Source organism: Coffea arabica, chromosome 8e (assembly GCF_036785885.1).
Source record: "Coffea arabica cultivar ET-39 chromosome 8e, Coffea Arabica ET-39 HiFi, whole genome shotgun sequence".
Taxonomy (NCBI): Eukaryota; Viridiplantae; Streptophyta; class Magnoliopsida; order Gentianales; family Rubiaceae; genus Coffea; species Coffea arabica.
Window position 1 is genome coordinate 5714947 of NC_092324.1, and position 20719 is coordinate 5735665.

At 34.8% G+C, this 20719-nt stretch overlaps 3 protein-coding genes across 11 annotated transcripts; all 3 read right to left on the reverse strand.

Moving 5' to 3' along the window:
* Window positions 1-486: 486 nt before the first annotated feature.
* On the reverse strand, window positions 487-3789 carry LOC113703604 (uncharacterized). 2 transcript variants are annotated; one of them, XM_027225029.2, is made up of 6 exons: window positions 3638-3789; window positions 3033-3101; window positions 2791-2940; window positions 2460-2533; window positions 2239-2376; window positions 487-640 (listed from the first exon to the last, which is right to left on the reverse strand). In XM_027225029.2, the coding sequence occupies exons 2-5, from the start codon at window positions 3078-3080 to the stop codon at window positions 2241-2243; spliced, it is 408 nt and encodes a 135-aa protein (XP_027080830.1). In that variant the 5' UTR covers window positions 3081-3101; window positions 3638-3789; the 3' UTR covers window positions 487-640; window positions 2239-2240. The 2 variants fall into 2 exon arrangements, with proteins under 2 accessions (XP_027080830.1, XP_027080828.1); XM_027225027.2 differs by lacking the exon at window positions 487-640 and adding an exon at window positions 722-2020.
* A 1069-nt stretch (window positions 3790-4858) lies between these two features.
* Window positions 4859-13239, reverse strand: LOC113702902 (protein CYCLOPS). Of its 8 annotated transcripts, XM_072061651.1 has the most exons (13): window positions 13061-13237; window positions 12933-12986; window positions 11508-12676; window positions 10454-10509; window positions 9694-9831; window positions 9242-9290; window positions 9105-9157; window positions 8005-8699; window positions 7666-7709; window positions 7520-7565; window positions 6308-6356; window positions 6074-6202; window positions 4859-5313 (listed from the first exon to the last, which is right to left on the reverse strand). In XM_072061651.1, the coding sequence occupies exons 3-13, from the start codon at window positions 11697-11699 to the stop codon at window positions 5190-5192; spliced, it is 1575 nt and encodes a 524-aa protein (XP_071917752.1). In that variant the 5' UTR covers window positions 11700-12676; window positions 12933-12986; window positions 13061-13237; the 3' UTR covers window positions 4859-5189. The 8 variants fall into 8 exon arrangements, with proteins under 8 accessions (XP_071917752.1, XP_027079870.1, XP_071917751.1 ...); XM_027224069.2 differs by lacking the exon at window positions 12933-12986; XM_072061650.1 differs by lacking the exon at window positions 12933-12986 and having other exon boundaries at window positions 13031-13237.
* A 4056-nt stretch (window positions 13240-17295) lies between these two features.
* On the reverse strand, window positions 17296-20130 carry LOC113703502 (uncharacterized). The gene is made up of 2 exons (XM_027224882.2): window positions 20031-20130; window positions 17296-19450 (listed from the first exon to the last, which is right to left on the reverse strand). Exons 1-2 carry the CDS (start codon window positions 20089-20091, stop codon window positions 17499-17501), a joined length of 2013 nt encoding a protein of 670 aa, XP_027080683.1. The 5' UTR covers window positions 20092-20130; the 3' UTR covers window positions 17296-17498.
* Between the last annotated feature and the right edge of the window lie 589 nt (window positions 20131-20719).

Genomic DNA, 20719 nt, shown 5'->3' on the forward strand with positions numbered 1-20719 from the left:
TTATATTTTTGAAATTGATATCGACATAAAGGAATTTAAGACCAAAAAAAATTGGTTCGGGAAACACGAAAACAAGAATATGATCATATAGCACTTCTTTCATAATTCAGGCCAAAGAATGACGATATATTAAAGAGTTCTACAAGTAATGTTTGATAACTTATATATTCTATTCTCGTGTTTGATGTAGATCTTTTGAGTTGGAAAGTCGTTTCCCTCGTAAACCTCATTCTAACTTTTTCCTAAAACCTTCATTCCTCACAAAATTCTAAAAAAAAGTTCCGAATAGCCCAAAATCATTGAGGTTAAGTTTATCCTCATACATCTCTTTACACTATTACCAAATATTAGGCAACAATACTTACCTAGTCCAATACTACTTGATAATGATATGATGGGTAGACAACTTTGCTTTCTAACAAAATTCAGAAGTTGGTCAATTAAGCGAGCATATATAGCTTTTGAAAGAAAAATGTGATCATGAGAACATTTTACTATGTTTTGAGGAATTTGAAGGCATATTTCGGAAAGTTACTAAGGTCATTTATAGTTATTCAAATGTGGACTTATCCAACGCGGTAGTAAAACGTCAACCAACTCAAGTCTAGTACCAGTGTCTTTTGAGGGTGCCGCTCGATGCCTGCAGATGGTAAACAAATCCAGATTAAGAGCAGACTTTTTTTCTCGGGAGAAGAATTTGACTGCCCTCCCAACAGAAAATGTTTTAAAACTGCGTCATTACAACTAAGTATGCAAATTAATCTTAAACAATTCTTTGTAATCATGCATTAAGAGAAACACAGTTCAAACAGCATTAACATGTATTATTCTCATATCAACCATTTGAGGATTAATCTTTCCCGGCCGTCATCCAAATATTATACTCGTTTGTGCTATACTTTACTACATCACATATCCCAGCGTCAAACCAAGTGAGTCTAAGCAGAGGACAGCAATCTCCTCTTCTACATGGTCAAGTATTAGCATACAGTTTAAGCATCAATTCAATAATCATCAACAAGGAGACAAATGCAACGATAATGCTGTCTTCCAATCTTTCAATACCATTATCTGGAGCACTTGATCAGTAATTGCAAGTGACCAAAGCACCAGAAGTGAAGAATGCGACTAACCTGTTGGACCTATTAGATACAAAATTCATGATCTTTATTTACTGGAATTCAGAGTAAAAAGTGAAACTGGAACAAAGGCAGCAAGCAGTCAACTCTATCAACTTGATTTCAACGGTGCCAAGGCCGATCAAAAGATGTTCTCAATGGTTATGTCTTTCTAACTTGATGCGTATGCTAATACTGCCTAAAAGTACTTCTATCTGCATTTACACTGGTTTATTGCTTTTTTCCTTGGTAACACATTCAAAGTTCGACACTATCAGTATGCAGATCCTCATGTCTCTATAGCCAAACCCTGGAAATGCAGATCCAATGTCCCCAAACAACCTGGCATAGAATGATGAGACCAGCATCCTAATGATCAAAAATGAAATGAAACTGATACTAAGGGTACCTGTTTATGCCACCTAGCCGCAGCATACAGGTTGAACTTTCGTCACTTTCCAGCTAAAAGATACGCAAAAAATGAACTCATGTGCAGAAGTAAATGTTCAATAACTAAATTTTACCTCAAAAGCACTGTATCTTTTCAGTGACAAGAAGCATCAAGTTCAAATGTTCTGAATTGGCACGTGAAAAAATTTTAGAACTTCAGAGTAGATGTTTAATGTGCCTTAGAAAATGACTGAAGCAAAAGTGGGACATGATCAGTGTCACCACGTGCATTAATAAAATCAAATACCAAGCCTCATGATGTATCTAGATTCTGCTGTCTAAAAACCTATTTGAAACATTCTTCGCTTCTAGATTAAAACCCCAAAACAGAAGATAAGAGTTATTCACGAGTATCAGAAAACAACAAAACAAATTTGCAGAACTTTCATTCTCTGTAGATTCATCAGTTCCACAAGTCAGAATACGCCATTCAATTTTGATACTAACTGCACCTGGTAGAAAGAGGAAAATGACAAGAAGAAACAGTCCCAAATTAACATTCTTCTGTATGTTGATACCAAAACTATTATGTTGCAGCCATAGACCTCAAACAGTTTTAAGTTCTTAATTGTAATTTTGCAGCTCAAAAGATGCTAATGTTAGCAACAAGCTATTAATTTAATCCAATTAATGTGTTCCTATCTGTGGATAAAATGACGCCAGAATTTACCTTCAAGATTGACCGGGAACATTCTGAAGTAGACATCTAGCATTGTGCAAAACAGCATTAGTCTCCTCATTTGAGGCATCAAGCAACTGTAGTTCCTGAATCTCCTCCTCCCACTTAGCCATCTGTTCCTTGTGGATTCTGTAGACAAACATGCTTCAAGAAAAAAAATTTTGCTACAACCTGATCTTGAAAGCCTAACACCTATTTTTTAAATGACTCACAGAAATAATCTTTTTTCAAATTCTTTACTAAGATCCTCCAGCATTGACTTCCCTGATTCCAGCAGCTCAGACACCTTCATCAAGTAAAAACGAAATTCAGCACAGAATTTATATTCAAACAAACTGAAACCAAGGCCAGCATAATCACTTGCAATCAAGGAAGGTTTATCTTTCAAACTTTCACTTCTAGAATTACATAATGCCTAAGCGAATAGGACTGTTTTCCTTTATATATTTTTCTGGCTCTTTTGAATTTTGGACTCCCCGCATTTTACTTTGCTCCTCAACTGATTTTTTTTTTTCATGAAAAGACAGGGTAGAGCAAAGCTACCAGCTGAGTAAAGCGATTAATCTTCTCATGAATGTGAGCAATCTCCACCAGCATTTGCTCAGAGCCAACAATGGTGTTGCCCTCACCCTCAGTGTCTTCCCCTGAAGCCCTCACAATTGCATTACTATCATCCGCAGCCACGCTATCCATCTGTTTGATTTAGTTACAGAAACAAAGTTATCGTTTAACTATAACGTTATCAGCATTTTACAGATCAGAATGCCAAAGGTACAGAATCATACTGAAGGTTTCATGCGCTTCACCGTCTCACTGTACTCTCCAGTTTCCATTTCACCTTGTAGTTGCAAATACTGCAGAAATTTATTAACCACTGAGAACCAATCCTTATATCACGATCACTCGATCAAATCAGGCACAAATAAATTCCTCCGCTATTTTCCAATCTTACCAGTTTTTTTCTCGTAATGTAGCAGAAGATGAATATCAACCAGGAAAACTGAACAGAAAAGGAATGGAACAAACATATAAAGCAAACACATGGCCAGAAAAAAATTTTCAGAAAATTTCGCTCGCGATCACAACATCGATACTCTAGTATCAAAATATAGCGGATCAGGCATTACTACGTCAAATTCTTTGTCAAATTTCAGCGATTCTCAATAATATTGACAAGCGAGAATGTATAAAATTCATCAAAACAAAAAAAAAAACTAAATTTATTGGGGAAAAAGGGAGGCAGATTGCTATCAGTTTATAATTAACGAAGAAAAGTCTAATTAATCAATGAAATGAGGTCGGATTAATCGAAGCAAATTAGCCCTGTCTGCTCATACATGCAGAAACAACGATTACGCTACCGAAATTCGAAAATGGAGAATCAACGTACCTTCAAAGATAGAGCTGCAGCAGAAATTTCGAAGTTCGATTGTTCGAATCTGGATTCAGTTTAAATCTGTACGGAAAACGGAGAAGAAAACAGAACCTTCCGGAATAGTAAAATTTGCAACTGAGAAACGAATGGATTTTGCAGCAGAGATTTTAAAAGGAAAATGAATTTTAAGGGCGGGAACTGAGAAAGGTAGCTGGGAGTTTCTTTGTGAAATTACCATCTACTCCTCTGCAGTTTAGACCCTTTTTTTTGGGTAGAAACAATTTTCTTTTCTTGGAAAGTGTTGAAATGTATTTTTTTTTTTTATCGCAATTTTCAAGCTACACATAGAAATTTTGTTTATGTAAGCAGTATCTTATCCTTTTTCAATGTTGTTGGTGCGTTTAATAAAATTGAAGTTTGAAAATTAAAGTTTGAAATCTGAAATATGAATCCATTAAATTATTGAATTATTAAGTTGAATTATCAAAATGTACTAAGTGAATAGATTATCACTTACTTTTGGAAACAAATTTTACCTAGAAAATTCAGTGTCATTTAATTAATTCATATGTCAAATTTTTAATTATCAAACACATCTAAACATATTAAAATCTGAATCCATTAAGTTTAAGTGGTGAATGAATTTTTCATTTTTTTCAATTTTTTTAAGAATTAGATAGTTATACAATTCAATCTAATCAAGTAAACTACTGGGAGATGTATACCCTGTGGATGTGCAACTTTTTTTTTTCCACAATAAAAGGGTAAGATTTTATTTTTTTTTGTAACATCAAAGGTAGAAGCTATTAGAAATTTGATTTGCACAAAAAAAAAAGTGGAAGTTATTGGAAGTTAAAATAAAAGAAGTTATAGAATGTTGTTAAAATTGAATAAGTATTATTAGTTTCTTTGCAGTGGTTATATGTATAAATTTCTTACTTATTTGAAGGTAAAACTACAATAACAAATAAAATGACATGAGATCTCAGTTACATGGCAACTTCAAAACAATATGACGTTATTTGCTCATAAAGTTTTAATTGTCAGTCCTACATTATTTTGACCTTGTTTCAAAGAGGAGAAAGTATTAGAGTGATCAAGTAGTATCAAGAATGATAATAGCACAAAAGATTTATCTTTTGCTGTCTTTCTTTCTTTTTCTCTATTAGAAAAATTCAACTACGAACAAGAAAAGTCTACAAGTTTCACCTCGTTTTGTCTTTTCAATCTTCTGACTTGAAAGGAAGACAAATTGCATTCTAGAGAACAGGCTCATAAGTGTCCCTTGAGCAGGTAACAGTTTACAATGCATCTTAGCTCTTTGATATAGAAACTATCCAAAATTTCTATGTACGCTGAGCTAAGTGAACTTGCAAAAAACTGCCATTTGGGACTAGCTAAGTGAACTTGGCATGTTCCATGACACAAGGACTGAGTATAACAAATCTGGAGAATGCTTTTCCTAGTAAATATTGATAAGGTGCATTTGCTCAAAAAGGGTTCAAGATGAAGATAAATCTTCAACAATGTTTAAGGTTGATTGGGGGGCACGAGACTAAAGAAAGTGTTACATCTTGGCTGTTTCAGAAATGATACGCTCAATTTCTTCAAGAAGCCGCTCTTTTTCTTTTGCCAAATCCTCATTCTGCTTCTGAAGCTCTTCTATCTGCTTGGTTTGCTCAGAGTCCTTCCTGAAAATTACCAGATTACTTTGTTAAATCTTGAGAATTTGGTTTCTGGACTATCTCGAAAAGATAAGTTGATCTGATATCAGGACTGCAAGAACAAATGAAATGGAAACAACGCAACTAAGCACAAGTTTGAGCAGATTGTGTTTAGAACTGATAGACTGCTGTACATGCTGTTCTAAAACAATCCTACATTCCTAGAGCTGCAGCAAACTTGTGGTTTGTGAGATAGACTGCTTGAAATACATCAGACACCAGATAGTCCAAAGTGGTACTACGCACGAGAGCAGCCTTCCTGACAGAAGATATATTTAGCTGAGGCCTATTAGGGATCAGTGGACTGTTAGATGCAGAACTGTTATGAGAACACCTGTTTGCTCTAGCAAACATACACCAAAAAGGTAAAGAGAAGACTTCCAGTCGAACAATATTTTGCTCATGCTGTGCTTTATCTTTTGCAACCAATAATCCTCATTCTTCTTGATATTATATGTGACTTTAGATAAATGATGTGCACAAATTGTGAGTTTTCAAAGGCAGACAAGAAGATTCTGCCTCTAGCAAAGTTGAGGCTGGGGTTTAATCTACTTCCATATCCCTATGTCCCCAAAAAAAAGGATGATAATAATAATAATAATAATAAAAGGGTAAGCACGTAGGGTGATATAATCAAGAATAGTGGAAAGTTTCTTTATAATCAGTAAACAACCTGCAATCCGGCAAGTCTAGTTTAACATATCAAGGACAAGGAGATGACAATTACCTGTTCATGAAAGACAAGTTGAGTTTCAGTGAGCGCACTTCCTTCTCAAGGTTTTCACATCTCTTCAAAATGGATTGCATATCAGAAGGAACTGCAGGTGTCAAATTTCTTTCCTTCGCTTCTGCCATTCTACATCACGCATAGGAGATTTCTTAGAAAGAAGTTTATCTATCTATTAAACTGCCTTGACAGCAGATAAGAACATGCTGGAGAACATCAAAGGCAGATACATACTTTCGAGACCTCTCCACCCTGCGCTTCTTAGTGGGATCTCCTTGTTCCACTGTAAAACACATTCTGATCAGAAGTGCTGAAATCATTGCACACTTTTTACAGCACACAATTAGACATTCAATCATTTTTCATTTATAAAAGAGCTAGTGTTTGTACAGAAATTAGAACTTGTAGCAACATCAAATGATGGAGTTTGAATGAAGATCCTTTTTGGCCAATCAAAGTCGGGCCCACCCATAGAAGTCAAAAACCACAAAAAAAAAAAAAGGAAAAGCAAAGATGAAAACAGTCAATTAACAACAGGAAGCATATTTCATCCTACTAGTTGAACTGAATATTCCCCAAGTTCATATCACTTCCTTAGCTTAATTTGCAAGATCACTTCATTATTACATCATTATTCTGAAAGGCGTTTATACAAGGAAGGACGAAGTTGAGGAACATCAGTAGAACATCTAGGCACACCTTTCTCACAACAGCAAACTGCAACAAAATTTCCACCAATAATCCTTAACCTCCAAATAGAAAACCAAGATCACAGAAAGACTGATCAATGGAGGACGAGCAGGGAAAAGAAAACACGAAATGCACTTGTTTCTGTTTCATTTCAAGCTTTGGCATATCCAGCACAGCAAGACTTCTCTTCTACTTAAAAGAACAATGGTATAATCCTATTATAAGCACCCAGCTTTCTTAATCATATGGCTGTCAAAAATTAGGAGGGTCTTGCAAGAATTCAATCACTGAAACACCATTGCCACCATACGGTCTCTGCCTTTTGACATAATATCCCACTATAGGATGTGTTGGCAAGAGTCCCTCTACCCTACCATATGCCTCTTAAATTCACTAGTATGGACCTGAATTGGGTACATGAGAGCATCTATGCAGTGAACCAAAGCACATTCAAAAACTGGCTCTAAAGAATTATGCTTTAATGCCCTTTATCACTGATTCATGCACTTTAATCTATTGCCAATTAAATGAGCTAGAATTTAGATTGATGCTTATTTGTAGAAAATATGAATAAGGTTCTATTGTGTTCTGCTGAAAAAACCAACTAACCACTACCTTCCAATGGCCATTATAACCCTCACCTCAGCAACATGCATATGATAAAATCCCTTTCTCTTTTTCCAAGTGATCATAGACAACTTAACAAGGCACCTAAATGCCAAGGATGCTTCATAAGTACAAGATAAGCTCAATTACCTGAACCAGCTGATGTTACAGATCCATATCGAACTAAGCCTTCTTTCTGGTAATAATGCACACACAAATTACAGTATTTGATTAGAAAGTTGTACCTTACCTAGTTTACTTTTGAAAGTTCACTGAATTACATAGTTTTAAAATACCTTTTTATCATCTTTCAAGTTATTGTACATACGCTCTCTGACATCTGTCAACCAAGAGCACAATGAATACATTAATCATTTTTTTCTTAGCTTTAGGGAAATTATGAGTTTTGTCATGATGAAATTGAAATCTAATCTTAGTGAAATGGAACACTCAATAACAAAACTATAAGAACAGCATCTGACGAAAACCTTTGCATAAGCTCATCATAACAAGAAATGCAGAGTCACTTTTACATAGCTGACAAATGATAAACCATTCAAGAGCTTCACATTTAGTTGCTTAACTGAATCATGCCAATTAAACTGTGACTTTAGTTGGAAATAGTTCTGTCATACCTTTAATTCTAGAACCATATTCTGAACTCCTTGCATAATCCACATGCTTCCTAGAGCTCTCACAGACAGTAGGAGCTTGACCTGAGGTACTAGGTCCATCACATACTTCAAAACCGGTTGAAACTACAGGTGCAGCAGCAGAGGATTCACTTTGGGAAGGTTCTCGAGATACTGTACTCATCTGAATAACATTTGTGTGAGGAATCATGCCTTCGAGGCCAAAACCAAAAGACCCTTCAACTGTTTGCATAATTCCAGCCTCTGTAATTTGAACTACAGATAAGTCATGGAAAGTTCCTTGCATCTCATGTGCCTGATTTCTTTCTTGATTCAGGACTGTGTTACCTAAGACTTCTTCAGAACCATAACATCCAAAAGAACTGTCATCAACAGCTTCTTTCTCAACCGAGTTACCAAGTTTCTTACGCTCCAGTGTACCCTTGAGCATGGTCACAACAGAAGAAATGTTGTCTACATTCCCCCCTTGTGGAGTGTTGAAATTAGAGGAAGATGAGTTGGATGGAGACATAAATGTATTCACTTGATTCGGCATCTCACCCATTGACACGTTGTTGAATCCATTTGGATTTGTATAGTATTGTTTGAAGTTGTTAATGCCATTCTCTGATATATTAGACATGGTCTCCATAGCAACTGATGTCTGTGAAGTTTGCAGGGCAGCATACCTCTTCCTACTCCAAAAGAGAAAACGACAAGTTTTACTCAATATGATCTAAAATATAATTCTAGGTACACTATCTTGAACATTATTAGTTCATAACTCTAGAAAACAACAATCTCTGCAGAAATAATACAAGTCATCCATGCATGCTTGTTTAATAACTTGCAGGAACACAACATTAAACTTATTGACTCCCAATGTCCTGTAATGAGTTAAGACGTGGCAAGTTACAGTAAAGCACCAGAAGCAACAGCCATCTAGTTCTCCTGTTTGCTTGGAAATTATTAACTATGAATCTGGTTAGAGTGGGGATTGATACCAGTTATAGTGCGGCTTTCCAACTAGGCTGTGGTACTTCATCCCCTCAGAAAACTAAACAGAATGTACTTAAACTAATGATGAAGCATAAACATGTTACCTCAATTCTGAGGAACGACTTCTCGTCATAGGTTGGCAACTATGAAACCAAGCCTGCATGTGATGTGTAACGCATAAGATTGTTTCAGAAATTATAATTGGATTTTGTGCTTCTGCAGTTTATTCATAGACTCAAACCTTAGCCAGAAACAAATCGCTCGCTTGCACTTCTTTTTCAACTGCATTCCTGAAAAAGTTTATGCAGAAGTCAGACCCTGGACTACTGTACCAGCAGAGGAGATTTGACAAAATAAGAAGGCAAATATCTGAATAATCATTTTGGAACAGAAGGTTAAATGATTAAACACCTCGTTAGCCAGTGAAGAATTGTGAATGTTAATCAAGAAGGATGCCATCTCATATTGGATTGATGAAGAGGGCACGAAAAAGTTTTTATTTGAAAGTAGATGTATGCTAATGAAACTGACAGCAATGCAATAAAGTTCAATTCTTTCCAGGATTTAAAAATTTAAGCAGGAAAAGTGGAAGAGATCATACTTTTTTAAGTAATATGCATGTCAAAGGAAAAAATGAAGTTAAAGATGCTGTCAGATGAATCAAAGATATAACAGTACACATGACTACAGTACCTGACTGGATGTTGGTTGAGTTCATTCAAATTTTCGCCTGCATTGAAAGTATTCTGTGGGAACAAGATCTCATCGCTTCTTTTTTTTGGAAACACTCCTTCATGTTGGTTTGACAAATTGGATGCTTCAGCAGAGATCCTAAATTATTGCATAAGCATTTTGTATCCATGTAATTAAAATTATACAAGGGAAGATGAAAGCAAGTGTACAACTTTCAGGATACTTAATCGATGTTCCTATCATTTTATGAAAAAGCAAACTGCATTGGTATTCTGCTAAGCAGGATATAAGACATGCAAGTAGCAGTCCCAGCAATAAACCCCATTTATCCAGAAAAGCCAAAAAGTTCCAACAAATGCTCAAGTTCAAGCATTTTAAATGTCACATAATTGGTGTAAAAAAGTATTCTACATCGATTAATTCTATGGATCTTTAGATGACTGTACAGATGCTCACTTCTTACTAAAAACATGAATATCCAATTCCAAGGTGATGACATGTTTCCAAAGTAGAAAGACAAACAGCTAGTTGTTTATCTTCTAACTTTTCCCCGTTTCAAACACGAAAAGTCATTGCTGTGATTCATGAAACAAGTTATGCAGTTTTAGATGTTCATTTAAATGGATCCTACTATCTATCCTTCACTTATACGAATCAGCTAGAACTGGAAAAGCAGAATCAGACTCCACTACAACACCATAATAAGAGAAGTATTTGTGTCAATCTTCTTATATGAGTTTTAACAATTCGTTAGACTAACCTCCTTGATGCCTTTCGAGTACGATGTGCAATGCCAGCAGGACTGCAGCCATTGTTCTGCAAGAAAATGAATATCAATTAGGATAGAAACTCACAGAACCTGCAAAAGTTCAAAATAACATGCAACGCCTTGAAGCAAATAGGATAAACACAAATTTTGGTGCCATAGGGGTAAACATCTGAATCTTTCTCAAGAGACTTAAGTGAAGCAGAGTCATCAATTACAGCCTTTTTCTTGGTAAGTAGAATAGGGAATCAAAGAATAAATGTATATTTCAAACACATGCTTGTCAAACATAAGCTGAAATTTCAGTCTCTACATGTTCATCTGTTGGTTACAGTTATAAGATTTATTTAATGATCAAACGTAATAAAGAGCTACATCAACATACTGTGATTGAAAAAATTTGTCAAGTAGTCTCATGGTTTTAAATTAAATAGCTTCTGTTGCTTATCATGGTACTTATCTTTCCCAAACAAACCCTACATACCAGGTATTAGTATTCATTTTCAATTCTAAGATAATAATGCAACATCACAATGATGTCTTGACAAAGACAAGCCTGACGCTTATAGTTCCCTGGATAACATGTTACAGCTGAATCGCACAGCTAGTACAAGTTGGCAATTTTAGTTTGAGACTCAAGACCTTTCCTCTTTTTCCTTTAGAACTACTATAAGTCAAACATACCATTGAAGTACCATACCTCTAGCCAACTTGACCAAACTGTTATGATGGTAGTACTAAAGTTGGATTAAGACTAGAAATCATCATCCAAACACTTGATGCTTCTCCATGCCTTTTGCATATGCAGACACTCTACTCATAGTCGCATATAAAACGATGAGAGACCAAAATGTTCAGAGACTAAAAGTACTGGGAATAAAGGATACTTGAGCACGAGATTGAAGCAAACAACATTAAACCAATATATCTGTATCTTCATTCATATAAATACCCAAAAACTCTAAATCAAAATTGAGACCCTAACATATTTCAGAACTCTATCACGTATGATATGCAAAATTTGCAAAAAAGATTATGTAATTCTTGCCTCTCCATTTGTGAGCCAACTCTTAAAGAGTTCCTCGCTATCTGCTCTGAAGTTCTGAGATAGATTCTTAAAGCCCAACATCTCCATGGTTGGAATTGGCATCCCTAGTGAGCTCTCCATCATGGTTTTAATAAACAGTTCTTCACTTGTGTTTCTGTATAACTCTGAGTATGCTCTTCCCTCCATCTCCATCGACTATTTTCCTACTTCACTCCTTTATATATCCAGAGAATGAACCAAATTCTTTAGCTCCTAATCACTAAGGCCTGGTCTCATCTATCTATCAAGCTTTCACTATCTCCCTCTTTCACCTACCAGTAACTTAAATCTCCTTCTATGGGAAAGAAGTGGAAGAAAAAGCAAAGCAGAAAATCCTTTCTAGGGAAGTAACTCTCTATCAAAAATTTGTATAACTCCACCACTTCAATCAGTGATCAGAGAAACACCTTTATTATGATGTCAGTGAACAACAATCACAAGGCTCAATTGTCTAATTGACTAAAACTGAGTTTTGGAACACGGTATCCCGAGAGAATGATTCAAACTCAATTGCAAGAGAAATCAATTATGTAAATAAATTAACAAGAAAGAACCAAAATCATTTGCAAGTCTCAATTTGCAGTCTACTTTATAGGTCACAGTGAGGCCTGTTACCAAGCCTAAGGAATGCAAGAAGCTAAGAACTAAAAGCCTAACTACTCTAACATAATTGACATAAAAAGCTTCAAGACTAATACTTATGACTTGACAAGAATAGATCATCACCATTAAATTATATTAATGTCACTTTCAATTGGCTCCTCTTCTTCAGTTAAATTGACAGACTAATATATGTGAGAAAATCGGCAAATACATAATGGGCTCAGTAAACTGATAAAAAATCATAAAATGACTAGGCATCATTCTGATCAAGATTCCATTTACACATATTTGTCTTCTCCTTGTGTGAAAAGTAATAGGGATACCTTAATGCTGTAACAATCTTCACTTCTGCTTGTTAAACTCGGCGAAAATCTTCACTTTCAAATATCCATTCTACCCTGCTCAGAGCATCTGATCTAAGGTTCACCATTCACACTAAGTTGACCATTTTGCGGGCTATTCCTTTCCAAAATTCAAACTTCCGATTCCCATAGTTGTTTTTTTCCCTTATCAACTCTCACGAATCACTTAAAAAAAAAAAAAAAACTCTCATGAATCACTAAAAGTTAAATCTCAACTCCACCTTTTTTTTTTCTCCATATTTCAATTTCAACCCTTATTAGCCTGAGAAACAAATACTAAAATTTCTCCTTATTACATGTCCATTTTTTTTTTTTTCAAGATTGTCTATTAGGCACGAAGTTAAGTTATATACATCCAAAAGCAAGTACTCAAACATTTGTTCAACAATAATTCATTCAGAAAAATTTTCTGTACACGTACTATTTCTTTGTGGCTGATGTGGGCTTGGATCAAATTGGATTAAAACAAGAAAATCTGCAAATTATGAACTTAAACATTATTGAATAGAAGAAAATCACTAGATTTCAGATGCATCTGACCAGCTCTACCTCTGCATGCTCCGTTTAAACACAAGGAAGCCGTTAGAATGGCGTTTTCAATCGACAGTAACATCACGCAATCAACCGTCCTTCAGTACAAGATTAGTGACAGGAAAAGCTTTTGCAGTTAACGACCCCGTTTTTATAGTCCAGTTTCGATTTTACCCGTTTAGATTTTTTTTATCTGCACTTAACCCCTTTTTGGAGGTAATAGACAAATAAATCATTAAACTTATTATGTTACTTACGCAGCATAATATTTTGCCTTTTTGCATTTCTATTTTTCTTTCTTTTTCTTCCTTCTTTCCTTTTCTTTCCTTTTTAATGAACTCACACTATGTAAATTACCCCCTTAGCAACAAATAAATCAAAATTACGTCATTGGTTCTGACTTTCACCTTCCTTCTATGCTTGTTAGTAGTGATGGATGCAATAAATTAAAAAAAAATAAAAAAAGAACCGATCGAGTGTCGCATGGAAACAAAAAAGAAGTGTAAAACTAGAATGGAAAATAGTTTGGATCAAGTGGAAAACTAGAATGGAAAATAGCAATCCAAACGCTTGATTGTGCTAGTGAAATATGAGTTACTTAATTAATAGTTATTGGATCTTAAGGAAACAAAAAAGAATTAAAACATGATGTTTATGAAGGAGAAATAGCAATATAATAAAAAGTGGGACAAAGAATGACACAGGGTGTGGGACAGAAGATCCGTTGCGCCAATAATGTTGGTTTGTCCATGAGAACCGCCCAACTTTGTTTTATCTCTAAATCACTAAGAAAACTAGAATGGAAAATAGTTTGGATTGGTCATTTTTTGAAAAATAAGTTTTTCAACTATAATGTTACAGTAATACACAAACAAAAATAATATCAAAAACATCAAAAATAATTTCAAAAATACCAAAAACACAAAAAAAAAAAAGCAACCTCAAAAACATTAAAAACAAATTCAAAAACACCAAAAACATAAAAAAAAAAAAAAAACCTTAAAAAACACCAAAAATACAAAAAATAACCTCATCTACAGTAAAAAAGTTTTTCAACTACATTGCTACAGTAAAATATTTTAAAAATACCCCAAAAAATAGCTAATTCAAACAGAGCAGGAAGAAGATCTAATGATGTATGGGTTTCCAAATTTTAGCATGAAAAAGATCTAATGATGTATGAGTTTTTTGTATTCAAGGTATGGCCTGTTCATCTTTTCCACCAATTAGAAAGATAGAAAGAAAGGAAGGAACAAACAAGCAAGAATACAAATATGATAATATATATGTGCTATCAAGACCTTTTGGCCATAGTTCCTCAGTCCTATGCACCTAATCCACCACAAACATCATGCAGTAGATGTTAACATCATCCCACAAAGAATATATCAACGTGGAAAAGAAAAAGAAAAGAAAGGAGCCACGATGAAACTATATTTTTCTTTAAATTTTTCTACATCTCTTTTTTTTTAAGGTTATCTCTTTTCACTTATAGTAACACCCGTCTTTTTATCGATATAGCAAAAAATAATAATTTGATAAAAAAAAACACCAATACGCATATAGGATAACAATTTATGTTAAAATCCTAGTTCATGGTTTTCAGAATATTACCTAGAAAATACCAGTAGAATACCAAACTTTGTATATAACAAAAAATTATGATCTGATAGACATAATGATACATATAATAGGATACTAAGTGATGCTAAACTAGAGGATACTACAAGAACAGGAAAATTTAAGTTGCAAATGCCAAAATTTTAATAAGTTGTCCAAAATATCAATATTGTATCCAAAAGGTCAAATATCAATTGAAGCATACAACATATTGTTGGACAAAATGAACATGGCATAGTGCTATATATATATATATGTGTGTGTATATATATATATAAAATAAATGGAATCATTGTAGTCTTTTAACATAAGCACTGTGTTATTGACTCCATTCATATTCACCAAGTAGGCATCAAGTAAAATCACAACAGGCCTTGCATTAAGCCTTCAAGATACACTTGTTTACATACACACACCAAAAAAAAAAAAGCAGGCTCTGTGTTAGTAAAAAATCCAAATACTGTTGTCAAATTCCTTTTGACTTTGGCATACAATACTCGAGAAAAATTAGTTTTAGAGTAAAAAAAATTAAGAATAATATATGTTACTAGATTAAATATTATCCTCAACCGGCAAAAAGCAATTAAATTTTTGCTGATTTTGCACCTCACATATACTGACTGCCTTTCTGAATTGGGATGCCGGCTAAGTTTCAAGTATATTGGCCAAAAATAGTAGAACAATTCTCAACTGAAAGTGCAGAAGCTCCACTAGTATGAGTATGACAGCCAAAAATGCCTGCTTTCCACACATACTTTCATCATCAATGATGCAAGTTGGAATTGGACTCACCACAAGATTTGAAAGAAGAAGCTTAATCTGACTTAAAATATAATTTGTTTCTTTGTCTGTGTAAAAGAAACCAACAATTCTTGATGAAATTGTTTTAGTATTCGGATGATGACAGCTTCTAACATTTCTGTAGCAGGCGTGTTGACTGGGTAGCTACTACTCTCAGAAGAAATAAAAAGTTTCAATGATTGGTCAGTTTCAAGTATTCTAATTCACACTTGCTGAACTTGTATAATCTTCTTAGGATCGAAAAAAGAGGAGATTCAGTGAGGAAATATGAGGATTAAGAAAATAAGTCTGTAAAATTCAATGAACTTGCTTTCTTGCAGCTCTGAACTTCCCTATAAAATTCAATGAAAGGCAACTGAAATTAGCAGAAAAGGTGCTGAGTATCATTAAATTCAAGCTAGCAACACGAAAAGGTCAAACTTAATCAATTGGTAGCATCTTTCTGCAAAAATATGAAGGGGGCTGCTGCTGCTTTCATGTAAAATTGCAGTTCTATCCAGTACCTCTGATGGCTTCTAAAAAATTTTCTTTTAAGTTCATACACAAATAAATATCAGTGGCCACTAAGTTTCCGACTGCAATTTCTACAGAAACCCATAGGATTCTTGATTGAAGTAAATCCGGTCAGACATATCTGATATCACTTGCATTTTTTCAATATTTTCAAGGTAACAAAGTCCAGCACTTGCTAATAAAAAAAAAAAAAAAAGAAGAAGGCAAAAAGTGTTCGTTTAACTCTTTCCCAGATGACTGAGAAAGTCCAATGCTGTAATTGTCAGCATGATGAATCAAGAAGATAGAATTGAAAAGAATGCATATTTAAAGATTTCGACCATAGAAAAGGTTCAAATCAGAATCATGTACTGATCAGTTGAAAGGCACTGCCTAACAAATCAAAGAAACCAAAAGGTTATTGCTTACGACAACAAGAAATATAAAAGAAGAAAGAAGATTCCTCAGCCCAATGACAAAAAGTAATGCTTCTCTTGTTTTTTGTGGTGTAATTGTTTAATAAGGGGTCTGCTCTTGCACATCCAAAACAAACCCCCCCCCCCCCCCCCCCCCCCCCCCCCCCCAACAACAACAAAAAAAAAAAACAGGAGAGTGAATGTAAGCCCCTGTAGACGTTAAACAGGAGTAGGTCCATCCCACCATTTAAATTATCTCAGATGACCAGCAATCTCAGTCTAGCAAATAATTGAGAATCAAGAGGATAGAACAATGAAAGGCTCTCCTTGATTGTCAGATATAACAGAAACACAGATTACTCTGCGATTAAATGTATTTCCTCATTATTCAGAAATCATTTTTATTTGAGAACTGCTGAAGTTGATAAGGAAACTAGATGGAGACATGAAATCAGACTCGCAAAATCTCAGGAAGAAATTTGATGCAGACAATATTAATTTGATTGTACCAGGATGCGAAAGAAATGTTGTTCCGCGTCCCCTGCTAAATTGCATCAAATAATAATTACAGAGTAAAAAGAATATCAATAGCATAACTATGTACCTGCATATACTATCCATAAAGAAAATTCAAAAGATTGATACTGTATTTAAAAGTTACCTCATCTGTAATCCACAATGTTACAATCCGTACTTATGACTTCAAAAATGAAAGAGGGAAAGCTAAACAAAATGCAGGTTTTGTCCTTTTTTAAAAAGAAATGCAGGTGAAAAAAATGTATACACCAACATTGCCCAATGCAAATAACAACCCTAAGGGCAATATATAGGACTAGAAACTCCATTTAGGAACTACTAAAAGAGTCAAAGTTGATCTAGCTACAGCCATATTGCCATAAGCAAGTATATAGTGCAACATACTAATTGGTGTAAATTTATCAGATATGATGTAGCCAATGTCTGTGGCAAATTAACCAAAATTATCCAAAAGTAAACCTTTCTGTAATGCTGTACCATACTACAACCACAAAATCTGTACACGTGACGGGTATTCAGTACATATCATACATAGCAACATAAACATACATTTACAATTTACCATCACAAGTGACAAAAAAATAGACTTTTTACAACATTCCAGTAAGACGATAACTCCTGTTTAACTCCTGAAGTGGAACACATGTACTTCTTCCGAGAAGATTTTCAAGCTGAAATTCTTTGAGTGTCATGTTTATGACACTATCTGGCTCAATCCCATCACCAAGCATGCGGTTAGACAAGCATAGGGCTTCCACTAACCTACCAACTTTGCAGTAACCACGAATCAAAATCCCATATGCTACTACATCAGGCACTAAACCATTGCTAAGAGCAGAAGAAAAGGTTTTAGATGCTTCTTGCACAAGTCCTCTTCTACAAAGACCATCAATTAGGATGCTATAACTCAGAATATTTGGAGAGACATTGCTCCCAAGCATTTTTCCATATAACTTGAAAGCATCTTCCATGCGAAAAGATTTAAAAAGGCCATCTAGCAAAGAACTGTAAGTAACCACATTAGGTGCAGGACCTGTTTCCAGCATGGCAGAGAATAATGACATGGCATTATCCAATCTTCCTTCTTTACAAAATGCATGAATTAGAATAGTAAGGGTAATTGAGTTGAATCTAATTTGTCTGAGTTTCAGCTCTTCAAAAAGTTGAATGGCCTCATCCAACATTTTCATTGAGCAGTACCCATAAATTACAGTGTTATATGTTACAATGTCTGGTTCTGGCCCACAACAAGAAACCTGCCTGAAGAGCTCCAGTGCATTTCTCAACCTGCCTTCATTGAAAAATGCATGAATAAGAACATTGTAGATGGCTATATCTGGATTTACTCCATTTTTGACCATCAGGGAGAAAACCTGTAAGCCAGCAGTCAGATTGTTATGCTTGCAAAGTCCATCAATTAAAGTACAATATGACACTACATCTGGAGAGAAACCCATTTTCAGCATCTTGAAAAGAAAGAGTAACATCAGATGCACTTTTCCTCGTTGAGAGATACTTTTGCTAAGTGTCGTATGAGTCACAATATCAGGGGTTACACCATAAGAATCCATTTGGCTATATAGGTTAGCCACCTTCTTTACTTGATTCAGTCTACACCAACCATCAAGTAAGGTGTTAAACAAATATATGTTGGGAGTTAAACCAGTCTTTACTGCTTGGTAGAATAATCTTGTAGCATCATCCAACAGTCCTTGTTTGCTAAGACCATTCACTAGCACACTATAAACTCTGACATCAGGAAGAAGGCCGCTCCTTAATATATGTCTATACAAGTTAATACCACCTTTCAAATTCCCAGCCTTGCAGAGGCCATCCAATAGACTACTATAAACTAGAAGAGATGGCTCAACACTATTTGTTAGCATCTGACCTAAAACACTAAAAGCCTCGTGCAAGTGTCCAATTTGACACATGCCATTTACAAGTATGCCATAGGTAACCAGGGTGGGGCAGATCCCTTCCTTTAACATTTTTTTGAACACTAAAATCCCCCTTTCTACATCTCCATCTCGAACACAAGCATCAATAATGGAACTAAAAATTACCACATCCAATTTAACTCCTTTTCCCAATGCAGTAGAGAGAAGCTGATGTCCCTCTTCGAATTTCCCTACCTTGAATAGTCCATCAATCAAAATACTATACACAATTAGGTCAGGTTCTATACCCCTCCCTATCATCAAAACATAAAGCTTAAATGCCTCTTCCAATCTTTGCTCTTTACAATACCCATTAATTAATGTGGTAAACGTCACCACATTGGGTCTTGGACCTACATCTAGTAATAACAAAAGCAACTTGTTAGCAACTTCAATAGAACTATAACCACAACAAATACTCTTCAAAACCTTGTTACAATATACAATATCAGGTTTAGAACCTCTCTCAATCATTTTCCGGTGAAACTCTAAACCAATGCTAGCCTCTCCATTCTTGAAAAAACCATTCATCACAAAGCCATACATATCAAAGCACCTCTTTGGCTCTCCCTTGGACCTGTTTTCCATTTCTTTGTACACATCTAGAATAAGATCCAAACGCCTCAAATCAATCAAAGAACTCAACATTTTCAACAATGCATAATGTGAAACTGAAACCCCCATTTTACACAATCGAAAAAACAACTCAACAGACAGACTGATCCTCCCAATTCTGCAATAACCATCAACCAAGAAGCTATAAACAGTACTTCTATCAGCACCATAAACCTTAAACCCTTCATCGAAAACAGCCAAACAATCAAATTCCCCAAACTTTTCAGCCATTTTAGCAAAAACCCATCTAGCATCATCGAACATACGCTTACTCAGCAATAAATGACAGAGCATAGAATGACACTTACGTGTGTGATTAAGCCCAAGAAAATTCTCAGACCACTTAAAAAATCTAATTGCTGAAGTGGGTTTTGACCGAAACTCATGAATAACTGATTCAAGGTGGCAAGACTGTATTTTGGATGACACTACAGGGTCAATTAATTTAGGGTTTTCTTGGTGAAATGCAGTTGCAATCCGAGAAATTAGTGATTTTGGCAATGAGGAATTTGAGAATGAGTGTGCAAAGATGAATCTTGAAATGGATTTAGGTGAAAAGGATAGTACCTTGGATAAGAATACCATGGAATTTGCAGTTTCTGATAGCAAAGTGGAAGCTTTTTGCCATTTATTCGATGGGTTTCTGTTTGCTGCTTTGCATTTCAAGTGTGGGTTTTTGGGAGGGTTTTGGAGGGTTTATGTATGAAAGCTTGGTTTTGGTGTTCTTACCATTTGGGTCCCTGAAGTTTAAAGTTAACTCAGATTTTGCCTAGTAATGGTCTGGATAATGTGGATTAAGTCCTTCAGGTTAAAAATAGTGGGAACTGTTGCTCTGTTGTGCAAGCTTCGCAAGGAACATACTTGAGCCTTTTTTTAGATTAGCTATTTTTTAGGGTATTTTTAAAAAATTCTACTATAGCAGAATTTTTAGAGTATATTTTGAAATATTTTTAGAAAATACTTTAAAATATTTAAGAGTAGTAGAGTTTTTAAAATATATTTTGGGATATTTTTTAAACATTAAAAAAATTTAAATTACTTTTCAGAATACCTTTGAAAGTACTTTTTAAAAATTTTTATAGTATTTGAAAAACTTTTACAAAAAAGTAATCTAAATTTAAGATATTTTTGAAATGACTATAATTATTAGTGAGAATGATAACTACAATTTAAGGTCTCAATTACAATGTCTATAATCATTCAAAGTTTAAGGTCTCAATAAAAATGTCTATAATCATCCGTAGAATCCTAATTTG

What these genes read in the sequence shown, in the direction of transcription:
- LOC113702902 (XM_027224069.2), bottom strand. Translation starts at nt 11,699, where the DNA reads ATGGAGATGGAGGGAAGAGCATACTCAGAGTTATACAGAAACACAAGT. An exon ending in GTTGGCTCACAAATGGAGAG is followed by an intron (nt 10,510 to 11,507) that starts GCAAGAATTACA and finishes ATTTTCTTGCAG; the next exon opens with AACAATGGCTGCAGTCCTGC. An exon ending in GCGATTTGTTTCTGGCTAAG is followed by an intron (nt 9,158 to 9,241) that starts GTTTGAGTCTAT and finishes CATCACATGCAG; the next exon opens with GCTTGGTTTCATAGTTGCCA.
- LOC113703604 (XM_027225029.2), bottom strand. Translation starts at nt 3,080, where the DNA reads ATGGAAACTGGAGAGTACAGTGAGACGGTGAAGCGCATGAAACCTTCA. An exon ending in TTAATCGCTTTACTCAGCTG is followed by an intron (nt 2,534 to 2,790) that starts GTAGCTTTGCTC and finishes TACTTGATGAAG; the next exon opens with GTGTCTGAGCTGCTGGAATC. An exon ending in TTTGAAAAAAGATTATTTCT is followed by an intron (nt 2,377 to 2,459) that starts GTGAGTCATTTA and finishes GTTTGTCTACAG; the next exon opens with AATCCACAAGGAACAGATGG.
- LOC113703502 (XM_027224882.2), bottom strand. Translation starts at nt 20,091, where the DNA reads ATGGCAAAAAGCTTCCACTTTGCTATCAGAAACTGCAAATTCCATGGT. An exon ending in CCATGGTATTCTTATCCAAG is followed by an intron (nt 19,451 to 20,030) that starts GTACTATCCTTT and finishes ATCTTATTCTAG; the next exon opens with ATGTGTACAAAGAAATGGAA.